At 46.5% G+C, this 17,993-nt stretch overlaps 1 protein-coding gene across 1 annotated transcript in view; it reads left to right on the plus strand.

Moving 5' to 3' along the window:
- The first annotated feature begins 528 nt into the window (after window positions 1–528).
- ROR2 (receptor tyrosine kinase like orphan receptor 2) overlaps window positions 529–17,993 on the plus strand; it is a 226,531-nt gene continuing 209,066 nt past the window's right edge. The window contains exon 1 of the mRNA XM_081066665.1: window positions 529–786. Coding sequence (XP_080922791.1) covers window positions 699–786 — 88 coding nt within the window. The 5' untranslated portion in view covers window positions 529–698. The remainder of the gene's footprint in view (window positions 787–17,993) is intronic.

Genomic DNA, 17,993 nt, shown 5'->3' on the forward strand with positions numbered 1-17,993 from the left:
ATTTCTGGGCACCGTGGAGGGATGCGGTGGTGCCCACCGGGCGGGCGCCGCGCGGCGAGGAGGGCCGGGAGCGCGCGGCCTGTTCCCTTCCTTGAACGTTTCCCTCTTCAAGCCCTTGCTTCTCTGGGCAGCTCTCCGGTTTACTCCGGGGGAAGCTGGCGGGGCGCAGTGTCTCCCTGAGTTACTGATGTGAGACCGGGCCCCCGGGAGTCCCGCCCCCTGAAGGCGGGTGCGGCTGGACGCCCCCAAGGTGCCACCTTGGCGGCCAAACGCCGGGAGACGCGGGCCGGAGGGCGGACGCGGGAGGCACGTCCGGGGACGGAGGGGCGGCCCCGGGCCGGGGTCTCGGGCCCGGTTTCCCGCGTCCCGCCCGCCGCAGGCGCGTGCCTCCGGCAGGGGGCGCCGGCGCGGGCCGCGCTCTGCCCACCAGGGCGGGCGGGCCGGGACCCTGCCTCCTGCGCGCCCGCGGTCCGCCCCTTGCGCTCGTCCCGGCGGCTTGCCGGACGCCTGAGCCCGCGTCCCGGAGCCTAGAAGCCAGCCCGAGCCCGCAGCGCAGCTGGAGCCGCGCGGCGCATCCGGCCGGAGAGGAGGCGGACCGCAAGTTCCTCGAAGGGACCAGCTTGCGAGGCGTCCGGGAGCAAGGGCGGCGGACGCGCGGCCGACAGGGGTGGTGGCGCCCGGCCCCCACGGCCCGCGGCATGGCCCGGGGCCCGGCGCTGCCGTGGCTGTGCGCCCCCGCCGTCTGGGCGGCCGCCGCGCTCCTGCTCTGCGCGCCGCGGACCTCAGGTAGGACCGAACGCCGGGGAGCTCGCGACCCACGCTCGGCGCCCCCTCGGCCCCGTGTCCGGGCCTCGGCCCCGCTGCCGGCCTGCGCCCGGCTGCCACGGCTGCCTCCTGGAGGCGCGCTTCGGGCCGGCTAAGGGTTTCCAGAAGCCGGCGGGCGGCGCCCGCGCGGAGCCCCTCGCCCGAGGTTTCCGAGGGCCGGGCGTGTGAAGGCGGTGGGGCTGGGGCCGCAGACGGGGCCGTGCTTCCCGGGGCCGGGACTCGGGCCTCGTCCCGGAGGCTAGCGCGGTGCTCCCGCCTGCGCCGGGGTCCCCCCGGCCCGAGAAGAGGGCTCCCGACCCCCGCCGCTAGGCTGAGCGGGGCTTCGGCTTCCCTTTTGTGGGCCCCTTCCCCTCCCCCACCGCCAGGAGTGGCCGGAGCGGCGAGTCCTGTGCCCGGGGCAGGGAGCTCTGGGCGGCTCGGGGATCTTGGGTTCCCGCCTGCACCCCGGGCCCCGGGACGAGGCGCGCGGCTGGAGGGACAGGTCAGGCTCCCTGGTGGCATTTTCCTCGAGGTGGCATTTACCCAGTGTCCCCGGGGTCCCCGCGCGGACTCGGCCACTTGGACCCCGCGGCGCGCAGGAGCTGCCTAGAGGTTCGGAGCGGGCTGGGGTGCCCGCGGAGGTAGCACTCGCCCACGCCGGCCACACCCGGGTAGCACCCCGGGCCTGCGTGCCGCGCGGCCAGCCTCCGGGCACCCTGCCGGTGGGGGAAGGCGCCTGCTCCGAGGCCGGGACGTTTGTAGACTGTTTCGCCTCAAGTCCTGAAACACGTAAGTGGGTTTCAGTGTCGCCCACCCCACGCATTATACCCCCTCCCTCTCACTCCTGCACGCAGGTAAGAATTTGAGGACCAGCGCGAAGGGGCCCAGCTCTTCCCGCGTCCCGCTGCCAGTTGCGCGCGCCAGGGACCTCCGATTCGGGAATGCTGGGCATCCTTTCCTGGGGGTGTCTGGATTTAAGCAGATGCTGGGTACGTCGGACACTTCTGGCTCCTCGACTTGAGGAGGGGGTTGCAGTTATGTCGCCGTCCCTTAAAAAGCACAAACTGCTCAGGGCGCGCGGTGAAAGAGTGAGTAAACGGGTACATTGGAAGTCAGTCTGGGGGGTTCTGACAACACCCCCGTGGACTTCTGCACCCTCCACCCGAAAGAAGCCCTCTTCCTCTAGAGTCAGGGCGTCCTTTTGCAGCACTGCCGGCGGGGGTAGGGGCGGGGGGGGGGACTTAACCTGGGGGACTCGACGTGCGTTTGCGCAGCGTGGGGGTGATGGCCACTCCCCGGTTACTCGCCGACCCGTGGCGTGGGTCGGTTTTCGTGGCGTTCGCAGGGGAGGGGGTGCGGGCGGACGGGTTGGAGGTGGGAGATGTGGGGAGAGGGTGATGGGTCTGCTGTTTACATCAGGGCTGTAACGAGAATAGGAAAAGGGGATCGCATTTCGGGCGGAGTAGCTTAAACGTTACCGTGGTCGTTTCCAGTCGAACTTCAGACATCTGAGGAACAAAGCCATCCTGTGTCATTTTCGTTAATTTTTGAACCGTGTGGAGGTAATTTTCTTTTTCCAGTAAAATAATAATAATCTCTACAGGGGAGGGAGTAGGAAAGCTGTTTATAATTCTCTCCCTTATGGAATGCTAGGTTAGCTGAAAATTCAAAGAATACGATCATATTCAAAATATGAATCAGTTTTCTGATTACAGGAGATTTGGCGTCTTTTCTGCGGTAAGTGTGTAATTTGAGTGTGTTTTATACACGGAATATAAGTTACTGTGTAAAAACACGGAAAGGTTATTTCAAAAGAATGAGTAAATTCTTATTCTACTCCTTCCCTCAGGAGACAAATACCTGATTTGAGATCGAGTGCCCGCTTAGAGATGATAGTCTGGGAGTAGGGATTTGGGGTCCTCCCCCAGTTTTGACAATGCAGTGTTTATTTCTGGCCCAGATCCCTGGAGTGATGGTCTTAATAAATAATGATAGTGATCCATTTGAAAGTAAACGAAAACATCTTGAATAAGAAGACTTTGTGGAAAAAGAAAAGTTTTTATGTATATAGTAAGGCAACATGTTTTTCTTATTATGACTGTGTACCAAGTAACGCAGCAGCACACATTGGAAATGTTTCAGTATTTAATAGTGAGAGCGAGTTTAACCCTTGCGTCTACTTGATAAAGAATGCCATCCGGAGACTCTGAACACTACTGACCTTGTGTGACATCTGGTTAAGCAGTGGGTGACTACTGAGGGGGCTCTAGTCAATGATGCTGAACTTCCGATTAGTATAGCATGTCAAAGTTAGAACACTGTCAAGAAGTCTGCTTAATATTTTGCATGCAAAAAAAAGCAACATTGGTTTAAAAGTGTGCATTTACCAGGGGTAGATTTTGGTGACAAGTGATCTGCAGATTTACCGGGCAATGTGAAATAACACTTCTATTTTTATTGTTAAACTTTCCTATTGTTAGATCAAAGTACAGCTGTAATTGATGTTTGTATGTCACTGTCTGTTAGGGTGTGATTTGCGGTGAATTACTTGTTCCTTGTAAACGTTTAGCCTTGATTTACCCTTGGAGACATTTAAGCCTGGCGGAGACAGAATTTTATGCTGCCCTTTCTTTCAGAACCTTTTCCCTGAGATCAATGGGATAGCAATGCAGGAGTAGGGGAATAGTCGGTCTTACAGGTAGGAAAGATTAACCCCCTAAAGGGGGATTTCTAAAGCCAGGTTTCAACTGAGAAGTGGCACTCCTTTAAAATGCATTCCACCGGAGGCCAGGATGTGGAAAGTTATCATTATCATTGAAATGGAACTGGGTGTGAAAGACCGGGCCTCCCTAATCTGCAGAACTCGGGGCCAGTCTGATTAAGTACAGGAAACTTGTGTGCTCTAACGTTTTGCCCTGGAGAGCTCTAATTATAGAATTCCAAGTTGTAGTCAGAGAAAAGAAAGTGGGCTACTAAGTGTTACCCCCACCCAAGCTTTATAACCATCTTCTAAAACGTTCGTTGATGCCAGAGGCTTTTGGTGTTTATCTGGTTTATTCCCCCACGAATCTGGAGGGAGACCTGTAGCCTCCCCCCAGCCCCCCACCTCCCAGTTTTATGGTTACCACGTGGAGAAGAGCTAGGCTTCGAAGTTTTGGATGTATCCTGCTGTGCCGTGGGGGTGGGGGTAGGGGCAGTGTCTTACAGACTGTGACTCTGTAAGTTGTCATTAAGATATTTCCTTCTCTGGGGACCCTATGGTGACCGTCAAGTGGATAACATACATGAAAGGTTTCAAAGCAAAGTGATGAGGGCTTCGCTTTGCAGAGGAAGCATTCATTCATTTCCGTGTAAGTCTGCATTTTGTGTGGCCAATAGTAATTTCCTGAAAGGACCATTGGTCTAAAAGGACTGGTTCTGAAACATGGCTTCTCAGTGACCCTTTGTGTTCTTCGGTTTTAGGTCGTTCGACTGCAGCACTGAACAGAAATGTTAAGAGTTCCGTAGGTAGGGAGGGCATGTTGAGTTTTGAAGTAAAAATCTAAGCAACAAGGGGCTCCGGCCCACTAATTACCGCTGCAGCCGGCTGCGTTTGCACCAGCCTCCTCCTTTTGGTGTGTGTTTATTTGGTTTGGTCAGGAGCTTGCCAAGTTGGAAATAAGGGCGGGACGGCTCTGCTTCATGTGCAGTTGTCATAAAATACGTCTGGGGCGTGATCTGCTCAAAATCACATTAACAGAGTGGCGAAGGAATTGTTGAACATGTTGGAAATTTTCAGAAAGCTTTTCAAAATTAGGCAATTGTGTTGGTGTGGTTAGCACCATTTTGTTGGATTTCTGGCCTTTTTTTTTAAGTTCTATCTCTGAAAGAACCAAAAAATTCTAAGCCAATGGGAAGGAAATGATTACAGAAAAATTTAGCCTAATTAGACTAAGTGACTTATCCTATAGAAGGTCTTAAGTTCTAGAGGGAGGTGGTGTGTATGTCTTTAATTGTCATTGGAATGAGCTTCAGTAAGCACCCTGTCACTCTTGAGATGTTATCTGGGGAGAATGTGACTGCTTCTTCAAGTCCTCCAGGAGTGGGGGAGGGTTTCGCAACTCCCCGGTGCCCCTGCCTAATGGTTTCCACATCCCACCCTCCTGGAGGGCCAGTTAACCCAGTCTGCAGCAAATTGCAGAAACCCTCACTGGACAATTGTGTGGTAGACTCTAGTAGCTGCTCAGCATTACTAATGTTCAGGTGAGAATTAATTAAACTGAACTGAACTGAAAATTTCAGTTCCTCCACCTCACTAGTGGCATTTCAGCAGTCCCATATGGCGGGCGGCCTGTTCCCAGAGAGGACATTGGTGTCACTACAGGAAGCTCTGAGCCACCACTCTTTGTCTAGGGTCTGTGTGTTTGTCACTGTTGCTTTAGGAGTCAGGAGCAAGGAGGTTCTTCCCCTTTTTTGCTTGGAGTTTTGTTTGTTGACTGTGGGAAATTTGAAGGTAAACTCGAACTGGATTGGCTCTGACCTGTGGAACCAGAGGCCCCTCCCTGAGGCTTAGCAGGTGTCTGAAGACCAAGGCAACGGGGCCTGAGCTGTAGGGTCCATGAGGAATTGGGTGAGGACATGAGAGTTGTATCTAGAATGTGAGCAGCCCACCTACGGATGGCAAGAGGGGTGTTGGAAGGGAGTGAGGGGCGCAGGCTGGGAAAGCTTCAGGCACAACCACTGGGTTACCTTCCACCTTGGCTGTCAGCCCACCTTGTAGCTCTATTGTAGAAGGTTATCTTGTGTTTTCAACTTTTAGAGAACATTGGGAAATAACATTTGGAAACTGGGAATTTTATTCCTGAAAGTGAAATAATCCCCAGTTCACTATATTATAGTCTTTTTATAACATGGGATTCATTTTCAGAGCAATTTAAAGTAATGAAAAATTGAGGACCACAGTAATTTTATAGGAAGAGATGGTAACGAGGTGGGTTCTTGTCTTAAATTAGCGTGAGAAGTGGATGGGAACAGGCGTGGAGGGGCTGGCTGGTTGTGCATCTGCTTATTTTTGCAAAAAGAAACATAGGAGAAACCAGAAAGTAACATTGGTTACTCAGATCTTTCTTTATTAATGTAAAATATGCATAAAATAGACCCTTCTAACCATTTTAAGTGTACAGTTCACTAGCATTAAGTACATTCACATTGTTGTGCCACCATCAGCACCATCATCTCCATCATTTCTTCTCCCCAAACTAAAACTCTGTCCCCATTAAACAACAACTTCCCAGTCCCCCTTCTTCAGCTCCTGGCACTCACCATTGTACTTTCTGTCTGTATGAGTTTAACTACTCTAGGTCCCTTCCATAAGTGGAATCACGCAATATTTGTCCTTTTTTGTCTGGCTTCTTTCACTCAGCATAGTGTTTTCAAGGTTCATCCATGTTGTAGCATGTGTTGGTACTTAATTATTTTTAAGGCCGAATATGATTCCTTTGTACACACATTGTACACACACACAGACACACAGACACACACACACACACACACACACACACACCCCATATTATAGCACATTTTGTTTTTCCCTGTATTGGCAGACGTTTGAGTTGTTCCTACCTTTTGAGTATTGTGAATAATGCTGTTATGAACCTGGGTGTACAAATATTTGAGACCCTGCTTTCAGTTCTTTTGGGTGTATACCCATAAGTGGGATTGCTGGATCATATGGTAGTTCTATTTTTAATTTTTTAATTTATTGCCAATACTTGTTATTTTCTGTTTTATTGATAATATAGTGAGTATGAATTGGTACCTCATTGTGGTTTTGGCTTGCATTTCTCTAACGACTAGTGATGTTGAGCATCTTTTCATGTCATTTGTGTATACAGAAGGTGCCAAAAAATGTATACACATTTAAGAAAGGAGAAAAACTATTAAATTGTAATGTTCAATATATACTGATAACAAAAGATGAATACAAGTCATGTGTATACATTTTTTTGGCACCCCCGATATTTCATTGCTGTTTGTGTATCTTCTTTGGAGAAATGTTTATTTAAACCCTTTGCCCGTTTTTAAATCAGATCTTTTTTGGGGTTGAGTTATAGGAGTTCTATATATTCTGGATATTAACCCCTTATCAGATATATGATTTGTACATGTTCTCTCCCATTCTGTGGGTCGCCTTTCCACTCTGTTGATCATGTCTTTTGATGCACAAAAGTTTTTAATTTTAATGAATCCAACTTATTATTTTCTTGTTTTACCTGTGCTTTTTTTTAGTGTCATATTCAAGAAATCATTGCTAAGTCCAATGTCCTGAAGTTTTCTTCTAAAAATTTTGTAGTTTTAGCTTTTATGTTTAGGTACGTAACCGTTTTGAGTTAATTTTTGCACATGGTGTAAGGTAATTGTCCAACTTCATTCTTTTGCATGTGGATATCTAATTTTCCCAGTACCCTTTGTTGAAAAGACTCTTCTTTCTCCACCGAACGGTCTTGCATCCTTGTCACTTACTGTATATACAGGGTTTATTCTTGGGCTCTTTATTCCATTGGTCTACGTGGCTGTCCTTATGCCACAGTTTTGATTACTGTAGCTTTATAGTATATTTTGAAATCAGAAGTGTGAGTCCTCCAACTTTGTTTTCTAGATTGTTTTGGCTATTTGGGAGCCCTTGAAATTCCATATCAATTTTAGGAGGATTTTCTATTTCTGCAAAAAATGTCATTGGGATTTTGATAAAGGTTTGCCTTGAGTCTGTAGATTGCTTGGGTAGTATTGACATCTTAGCAGGTCTTCTAGACCACAGACGTGGAATGTCTTTCCATTATTTACTTCTTTATTTCTCTCAACAATGTTTTTTAGTTTTCAGTGTACAAGTCCGTCACCCACTTGATTAAATTTATTACTAAATATTTTTTTCTTTTCAATGCTATTATGAATGGAAATGTTTTCTTCATTTCCTTTCAGATTGTTCTTTGTTACCGTGTAGAAATGCAACTGATTTTTGCCTGTTGATTTTGTATCCTGCAGGTTTGCTGAATTTGTTTATTAGCTCAAATAGAATTTCTGTGGATGTGTATGTAAGATCATGTCGTCTGGAACAGAGATAATTTTCCTTCTTTCTAATTTTGGATGCCTCGTTTCTTTAAAAAAAAATTTTTGCCTAACTGCTTTGTCTAGAACATCCAGTACTATGTTTAATAGAAGTGGTGAAAGTGGACATCTTTGTCTTGTTCCTGATCTTAGCGGAAAAGCTTTCAGTGTTTCACCATTGAGTACGATGTTAGCTATGAGCTTATAGTAATGTGGCCTTTATTATGGTAAGATGGTTTCCTTCTATTCTTAGTTTATTCTTCATATTTTTGTATAGTTTTGACTTTTGGAACATGCAAATGTTCTACATGTTCAAAACATCAAATCATTAAAGATGGCAGGAAACTAAAACTGAATGTAAACAAGTAAATTAACAATTATACTGCAAGTGAAGAACAACTACACTGACGGGAAAAAAGAAACCTAGTTCAAGTGAAGGTGGACTCAGTACTTTGACTATACAGAGGGTGCCAAAAAAAATTGTATACACATTTTAAGAAAGGAAAAAACTATTATAATTGTAATATAGTGGTACCTCGGTTTTCGAACGTAATCCATTCCAGAAAACCGTTCAAGTTCTGAAATGTTAGAAAACTGCCGACAGCTAGGCCTCAGGATCTTGCACTCAGCAGAAGCCATGACATGTTCGACTTCCGAGGCGTGTTCGAAAACCGAAGCATTTACTTCTGGGTTTATGGCGTTCGTTAACCTAAATGTTTGTCAACGAAGACGTTTGAAAACTGAGGTACTACTGTACTCAATGTATACCGATACAAAAGATGAATACAAGTCATGTTTGACTTCTGCAGTTACAAGAGATGCTCAAAGTGGTTACTATCAGTTCTAGACACTTCAAATTACTGCAAACTACTGCTTGAGCAATGTGGACCAAAGTGTCCACTTGTATACATTCCTTTGGCACCCTGGGTATATCCTCAGTCTGGGTTAAAAACAACAACAACAACAACAACAAAAGACCTGATAACAAATCCTGCATTCTTAGTAGGTTTGTTTCTCATAGTGGTATGGATGTAACAATTCTAAAATGGTTTTGTGTGAATTGTGGGATTGGGCAATAAGAGGTGTGTTGATAGCATTTGAGCCAGGTTCCCACCGTGGAAGAAAGGAGATACAAGTATGGAACGAGGGGAGGCAGGGAAGGACTAGGAGAGGTTGGATTGGAATGGGGAAGATTGGTATAACTCATGATTTCGTATATTCGTATTCATATGTATACACACATACACATATAAAATATGTGAAGATTATAAATCATAATTTGTAAAATATGTTTTTCTATATGTAACAGTTATTTCATAGCACCTCATTAGCAATGAGCCCTCTTAGTTCCCAGATCTTGGTTTCTAAGTACCATTGCACACTAAAGGAACTAGCATGCCTTGGAGAAATGACTGATTATGAGTTCAGGACAGGGAAAAATACAAGGTGAAACAGGAGCATATTCTTGTAATAGAAAGTAAGTGATCGAAAATAAGGGGAACATATCAAATACACAGCTGCCAACTTGGAGGTATTACATTGGTCAAATCTGGGGCAATTTAAGCATCAAAAAAATAAGGGCAAGCATAGATTATGCGTGCAACAAGGTAGAAATTTGTGATTCAAAACTGAGAAGTAAATAAGTAAGTAAACACATGTATGAGTTTCCTAGGGTCGCCATTACAAAGTACCACAAAGTAAGTGACTTAAAATAATATAAATTGATTCTCTCACAGTTCTGAAAGCCAGAAGTCCAACAATCAAGGTGTTAGCAGTGCATACTCCCTCTGAAGGGTTCTGGGGGAGAGTTTCTCTTTGCTTCTTCTGGTTCCTGGTGGCCCCTGGCATTCCTTGGCTTGTGGTAGCATCTTTCCAGTGTCTGCTCCGTCTTCACGTGGCCTTCTCTTCTGTGTATCTCTTCCTCGTCTTAGAAAAACAGCAGTCATTTGATTTAGGCCCATTTTAAATAGAGGATGATTTCATCTCTACATCATAAGGTCACATTTGAAGTTCTGGGTGAATATGAATTTTGGGGGGCGCTAGTTAACCATTACTCGTACATTACGTAAATAAATGGAAGTGGGGGTGAAGAGGGGGCACATTCTTATAGCCAAATGCCAACTGTGGAGAAAATTACATTTGTAGCAGTAATTGTACAGATTGGTCTGGGCAAGAATCATCAGTGAATGCTGACTCTAATTAAATGGGGCCATGTTTGATGGGGAGCAGGAAATGGTCATGCCTTAAAGTATTTCCTCACAGAGTCTTTATTTGCAAGGGCACAGTTAATGACTGTAGACTAGAGAAACTGGACATCACTCTAACTGGGTGACCAAGGCCACCAGTGTGGGCAGATGGATGTGGTCCTTCTGAGAAGGACGGCATCGCTTAGGTTCTATTCCCGCTACGGTGCAGAAGTGGGTCTGATGGGGACACAAAGCAGCACGCCCAGTGGAGGGGACTATGAAACAACGGGCTCCTAGAGAAGGGCAGACACAGCCGAGGAACGGTCCACGGGGCGTGACTACCGCACGCAGAATGCGGTTCCAGATGAGCCCGAGCTAGAGCGAGGGCACGCCAACCGATAGGATCGGAACCACGGATGCAGCTGCCTCGGGGACATCATTTTGGGCAAGTGTTGTCCAAGTTCGCTTCCCGGATTCTGTTGGTTACTGACGTTCTGGGAGAGAAGGGCCTTGCTTATGGAACGTGTATGCTGAGTTTTAACTAAGGGTTAAAAGGCGTGATGTCTGCAATCTACCCAGATAGTTCAGAATAAAAAAAAAATACTGTGGGTATAGAGAGAGAACGATGAAGCACATAGGATTAAATGTGAAAAACTAGTGAATTTGAGTAAGACTATGGGGGACTTTTATGCATGAATCTTGCAACTTTTATGTAAGTTTGAAATTATTTTGAAATAAAGAATGTAAAATATTCTGTGGTAACAAATGTGTGACTGTAGCCAGTGGCTCAGTAACAGAATGCTGCACATCCTCTTAGGAAAAGACTCGAATGGTTTCAGTTTTATTGGAAATGGTGTCCGACCTGACACAGGGATGAGGTGGGGGGGATACATGTGCCTTGTAGGCCGGACACCGGACAGTGTTTCCTCCACAGCACCGAACGTCGCCAGGCGCAGTCTCGTGTCTGGATCGCCAGAACTTCCGACATGTTTTTCCTTAGCTTTTTTATTCTGGAAGACTTTAAACATATGTAAAATTATACCAGTACAGTGAACCCCTACGTATTTTTCACTCCGCTTCAACAGTCACCACGTTCTATTAATTTTGTTTCATTCCCTCTGGCCTACTTAATGAGCCCCAGACAGTCTTAATTTTTTACATGTAAATACTTCAGCATGAATGGTAAGAACTGTTTTCCACATAATCTCAATACTGTTATCACAGGCAGGGGTTATCCAATACCCAGGCCCTGCCCAGTGTTCCCAGCTTTGTGGAAAGTGGCCTTTTCCACTGGTTTGTGCACCGTGGCGGGATCTCGGCAAGGTGCACCCAGGAGCCCTGGAAGTCTCTGCCCTGAGAGCCGCCTTCACCCAGACCTGGGGTCCGTTGTCCTGCCGCTCTGAGGTCCAGCAGGTGCAGAGGCTACCTCTGTGCCTTCCCAGGCCGCACACAGGGCTGCGCCTTGGTGCAGAGGCTCAGGGAGCCTGCTTGGAGGAGTGCGGGGTGGGGGCCCAGGGCGGCCCCACGAGCTTCGCCAATCCAACCCTTCCCAGTCTCCTTACTCTGCGTCCCTCTTTCCTGTCGCCGGCGACCACTCCCAGGAGACGTACTGTGCAGAGGCCTGTGTGGAATGGGCCATCCTCGGCCATTCTCAGAGCCCCAGGCTTATTAAAACCAAGGGTGCTGAGGTGCAGAAAGGGATGGAGGAAGGTGTTTCACTTGTAGGTGTATATTCCCCCCACCCTTCAACGGCAAAAGACTCAGTTTCGTGCTTCCTAGTGTAGAGGGTTGCACATCCCACTTCACTGTTCAGACTATCGGGTGGAGAGAACATTTCACAACCTATAGGATAGATGAGGGGTTTCGTATCAAGAACACAGAAAGAACTCATACGATAAATAACAAAATTAAAGGCCCCAATTAAAAAAGGGACACAAGGCACATCAGGCAGTTTGTAGGACAACATAGAAAAGGGCAAAATTTTAGGAAAAGAGCCTGGCTTTATTAGGATTCAAGAAAATGCAACTTATTTGCAGTGTTCTTCTGACTGAAGCTTTGGCTGAGGTCAGAGGGGGTGCGAAGGCCTTGTCAGTGGTGATGAGGGGAACGTGGCACTGCAGATGTAAGGTGTCACTTAGAGGGCAGTTTGACCGTGGCTGTTACCAGTGAAAATACATGTGTTCTGTTGCCTGCTCTAAAAACATGCGTGCGGTGCCACAGGCTATTTCTCATGGTGAAAAACTAGAAATGCTGACATGCCTTTTAAGGGGAGCCATGACCAGCCCCATGTCTCAACTATGGATTAATGTACAGCAGCAAAATGAATTTGGAGACCCGTAGATGCCACTGGAGGAAGATTTCAAAGAGAGATTCTGCGTGGGCAGAAAATCAGGTTGCAGAAGGATGGACGCCGCATGTAATTGACCTAAAAAAATCCCCAAAGTCGCGTACTTCTGTGGAGTTACGCATTTCTGTGGAGTTACCCTTTCCTAGAGTAAGATCTCCAGTCTCCATTCAGATTGATAGTAGTGACCTTGGGGTCATCATTTATGCCATCACACCTCCTTGCTGGTGATTCTTTATTGAACCCTTTCTTCGGGTTTCTGGGGAAGACATTCATCTCTACAAACTTAAGTACATGAGTCGGGGCTGCTGCCATAGTTATCACCTCTCTCTCCTTTCTTCTCCTTGTCGTGCTGGGCTCTGGCCAGAGGGGAAGGTGAAGGAAAAGCATGGGAAGTCACTTAATTGAGGAGTCCATGGACGTTCATGAACTTTTTTAGTGCATCTTGATCTCTGGGGTGTTCTGTGGATGGTGAAGAAATGGAAGGTTGGAGATTCAGGGCACTTGTGTCAGCCTATCGTCTGGGTTTTCAGATTCTCCACAAGGGGCATATCTCTTGGCTGTTTGAACCACATCCTATTCTAAACATATTGAACATTTTAAAGCTGTCATGGAAACCCGCACCCCAGGTTGCCTCCTGCCAGCCTGCCAGGGTGTCGGTGGCGTCTGGGCCAGGTCGTGGTGGTGCAGACGAGCAGCCATCTCTGTTAAATCCTAGAATCTCAAGTTTGCACTGAGAGCTGTTGAAATACTTTTCACCTCGTGTAAATGGCGACAAGAATCATAATTTTATCGACATTCTGAAACTAAAGCAAAATATGGGAAATCGGAAAGGATGTTGAGGTGGAAATATGACTGGAGCTGTCTTTCAAAATTTACAGTTTTACAGACTCATAGAGAACAAATTGATGATGCTGAAGGGAGGGTTGGGGAATGAGCGGAAAAGGGGGAGGGATTAAGAAGTACAAACTTCCAGTTATACAATAAATCATGAGGATGTAATGTACAACATAGGGAATGGAGGCAATAATATAATAACGACGCACTGTGACAGGTGGGTACTAGACTTATTGTGGTGATCACTTTGGAAGGTATATAAACGTAGAATCGCTATGTTGTGCACCTGAAACTAATTTAATATTGTATATCAGCTATAATTGAAAAATAAAGAAATGGAAGTTGGAGGAAGGTGGTCAAAAGGTACAGACTTCCAGTTATAAATAAATCCCAAGGATGTAATGTACAGCATGGTGACTATAGTTATTACTGCTGGATGGTATACAGGAAACTTGTGAAGAGAGTACGTCCTAAGAGTTCCTACCACAAGGAAACTTTTTTTCTTTTTATTGTATTTATACGAGATGATGGGTGATAACTAAACTTATTGGGGTAGTCATTTCACAATATATGTAATTAAAACCATTATGCTGTACACCTTAAACTTAATGGTGATGTATGTCAATTATATCCCAATAAAATTGGAAAATAATTTTAAAACTCACCAAAATTGAGTTTCAGTTTTTATGGCTATTAAGATGGAGGTTCACTGCTGTCACTTAATGACTTCTTATAAAGAAAATATTATACTGTTACAGGTTGAATTGTTTCCCCAAAAAAGATACCTTGGGGTCCTAACCCCCAGTACTTCAGAATGTGACCTTATTTGCATAGAGGGTCTTTACAGATATAATCAAGTTAACATCATTAAGGTGGGCCTAATCCAGCATGACTGGTGTCCTTATAAAATGGTGAAATTTGGATACAGAGACAGACCTCCGTAGAGGAAAGAAGATGTGAAACCACAGGGAGGTCGTCTGCAAGCTAAGGAGAGAGGCCTCAGGAGAAAGCAGCCCTGCCCACACCTTGATCTTGGACTTCTGGCCTCCAAAACAGAGATGATAAGTGCCTGTTGTTTAAGCTGCCCTGGCTGTGGTGCTTTTGTTAACGCAACCCTAGCTGACTCATATATACACATTTACACTTATGTGCGTGCTAATCAGGTACTGTTTTCTCTTGGTTCTGTTTTTGGAGCATCTGCGTGAGAATTTATTTGATAAAAATGTTTACTGCTACCGACACCCCTTCTATCTGAGCCCTTTGGGCCTGGTGTGGTAGCTATAATAACAGGCTTGGCCCAGGGCTGGTTAGTGTGGGGGTCAGGAGTCCAGCCTAGCACAGGCCCTTGTGCTCATAGTTTGACATGGGTGAGTCCAACCTGCAGGAGAGCTTGGCATCAGAGGACAAGTCCATCCTCCTGGAGAGCTTGGGGGCCAGTGCTGCTTCTCTGGACAGCACTGCAGCCAGCCCCAGGTGGCCTCTGAGCACGGCTGTGCTGCCTGCCCTCCTGTCCAGACATGTTCTCCAGGGATTGTGGGTCAGCATCCCATCTGTCCTCTCTCCCCTCCTCTAGCTGCTTGCCTGGCTCTCGAGCAGGGACTGGAAGCTTTGACAGGCGACCTCCCAGAGGTGAGAGCGAGTGAAGTGGCCCCTTACATGCTTCTCTTCCAGGGTGAGCCCCAAGATACCAGATGCCCATCCAGACCCCCATCCAGGCCTTTGTTTCCCTGGGGAAGCCTGGGTAACAACAACAACAACAACAACAACAACAACAACAAAAACCCAAGGAAAGCAGACATCCTCAGGACTGGGATTATGTGTGTGGCTGCCAGCCTGTTGATTTATCCAGGCCTGGGGGTGTTTGAAGTAGGAGGCCACTGGACTCCTTAAAGGCTGGCTGGGTGGGGAGGCCCTGGAAATGCCAGATGGAGAGGAAGGGGCAAGTGGGCCAAGGTTGGCTTGCGGTGTCCCGGGTTCAGGGGGTCCCGGGAAGGCTGGTAAGGGAAGGAGATCTAGAAGTGCTTCCTTCACTTCTGTCCTGTTACTAAGCACAGGGGTAGCTCTCCAGCAGAAGGTTCCCATGGACAGAAAAAAGCATTGACTTGGCACTGGCCCTGAGTTTGCCAATGGGGGCCCCTGGCCGCCCCCTGAGAAGCTTTTGTGGAGACCTCGGGCAGGGGCACAGGGTTGTGTGGCCAGCTGCTCATCAGAGAGGCCACTGGGCTGGGCCCCTTTGGGTGCTGGGGAGTGTGGTGTGCGTGGGGTCATGCAGAGGGGACTTAGAATGAGCTGTGTATGGTGTCACGTGCATCCCAGTGGCTGCCGAGGCTTCTGACAGTGAATGCTTTGGGTCGTGAGCTGCGGGATTCTGATCTGTCAACTGATGATCGTGGGCACCAATTCAATGCCGACAGGAATCCCCAATTTGGGTTGCGGTGAAGAAGGAAACTTTATTCAGCACAGCTTTGAACCAGCATGGCTGGCCCTGGGGTGACGCCCCTCTCTGGCTAGACCTCGCCACTCTGCCCTGGAGAGATGTCTTTGCTGTTTCAGCGCCAGCCAGGGAAACCCAGTCTTCAGCCTTTGGCAGAAGGGAAAGTGTGCTCTCGGAGCCGGAGGGGAACTGACTTCTATAGAGAGAAGTAAGGCCCTGCCCCTGGTCCCAGATTTCTCAGTCCTCCTGTAAGTGAGGATTCCAAATCCTTGCAGTTTGCTTGGTCCAAAAAGCACTGTGCTGATTGGTTAGAATGAAGATGCTCTGATTGGTCGGTGAAGATCCTGGAGGAGCTCCTGTGTAAGAACTGGTGTGGTAGCAGGAACCCAGTGCTACCAGTGTACGCTTTTCCCTGGAGTGTGCTTTTCGTGGGGGGCTCCTGCTTAGAAATGGCGCTAGGCTCTGTTTTAGAATTTGAGCCCAGTTAGCCACCAGGAGACCCCCCTTAGAAGGTATCTTCTTTCTGAGGGTCCACAGATACAACTTTCTGATTGTGTCAATATTGGTCTAGCACATAATTGTTTCGTTGGTAAAATTCAGCCAGTGTTTTCAAGGTATACCAGTTTTCTGGCACTATTTCCAAAATTCAGTGTGTCACTATCATTTTATTTCGGAAGAAGAAAAATCCATTGTTTTGCAAGAGAGACTCAGGCACAATTACCTCTAATTAGTGAAGTGTTTGCAGAGTTCAAATAAAGTTCACTTACTTTTTTTTTTTTATGCTAAAATATGAGCCCATTTCTTTTATTATTATTTTTAAAATAATTTCTAAAAACCCAAGATAGTCAAGGTTTTTCTAGTTGACTAACAACAAATTTCTATGAGGTCTAAAAGCCAGGCTGATTCAAAACAAAACCAGAGAAAAAGAAGGAATGAAAGCTAAGTGTGAATATAAGTTGATCTGCCCAGGATTAAATTTTTAAAATGCTCTTTATAATTGCTTTCTTCCCCAGCCATACAATGTGGGGCCTGTCATGAAGTTTGGGTGTGTGTGTGGGGTGGGTCCTCACGATGCGGAGGGAGCTTTGTCTTGGGCCAAATTATCTATTTGTAAGTATTTATTTAAAAACCAATATGCGAAAACCCCCACAAAACAATACTACATATTTTCTGTTTTTTATGTAGGAAAATACTTTCAAGAGGCCCCTCATGGCATTGGGTGTGATCAAAGAGACTTTATTTAGCTTTTTCTGATGTATTCTAATTTTTTAATCAGGGTTTATTACTTGATTAAGTAAAAAGCAGGAAAACCAAAACAAAAGAAAAAAACCCAGTAACATAACAATGGTTTGAAAAAAGCAAAACTGGGAAGAGTAAAAGCGAAAGCCTGTTTTCTCATCTTCCTCCCACCAGTGCCCCCCGCCAGGTCCCCAGATACACAGGGCTGACAATATGTGTGCTTCATTCCAGACATTTTCTAGGCACCCATGCTTGTCTGTGCATCTCCTTTATTTATTTTTAAAAATTGTGGTAAAAATCACATGGCAAAATTAACCATTTTAAAGCGCACAGTTCAGTGACATTCACCGTGTTGTGTAATCCCCGACCACCTCTGTCTAGTTTCTGAACATTCTGTCACTCCCAAAGGCAGCCCCCTACGTTAGCAGTCACTCCCCAACCCCCGCCCCAGCCTCTGACAACCACTAATCTAACTTTTCTGTCCCTCTGGATTTGCCTCTTTTGGAAATTTCATATAAATAGAACCATACAAGATGTGGCCTTTGTGTCTGGCTTCTTTCACTGAGTATAATGTTTTCAAGGCTACTCCATGGTGGGTAACATCCTTGATTTGTTTTTAAGTATTAATACCGTGTGATTATACCATTCCATACGTACTGAACTGAGGTTTGCTGTTCTATATTAATGCATGCTAGGTACCTCATTTTTTAAACCTTTGCTGCTGTCTGTCACTTGGGTGATGTAAGTTATTTCACTGGTCTCCTGTGGGTGGCTACTTCTGATTTTTAGTTATCGGCATGAAGCAGTGCTGCCGCAAACATCTATAGATACATGCTTTTTTTTTTTACTTGTGTAAGTATCTGTGGAGTCAGTTCTCAGAAGTTAATTTTTTTGTCCAAAATACATATATTTAAATTTTTAATAGATTCTACAAAATTGCTCTTCCAGAAGGTGGCAGCAATTTATGCTCCCAGCAAGGACGTGTGAGCTTTTCAGGTTTTTCCAAGCCCTGATCTACACTGGAAATTGTCAGGCCATTCTAATCTCAGTAAGTCAGAAAAACAAA

The sequence above is a fragment of the Rhinolophus hipposideros genome, assembly GCF_964194185.1.
Source record: "Rhinolophus hipposideros genome assembly, chromosome: 11".
Lineage (NCBI taxonomy): Eukaryota > Metazoa > Chordata > Mammalia > Chiroptera > Rhinolophidae > Rhinolophus > Rhinolophus hipposideros.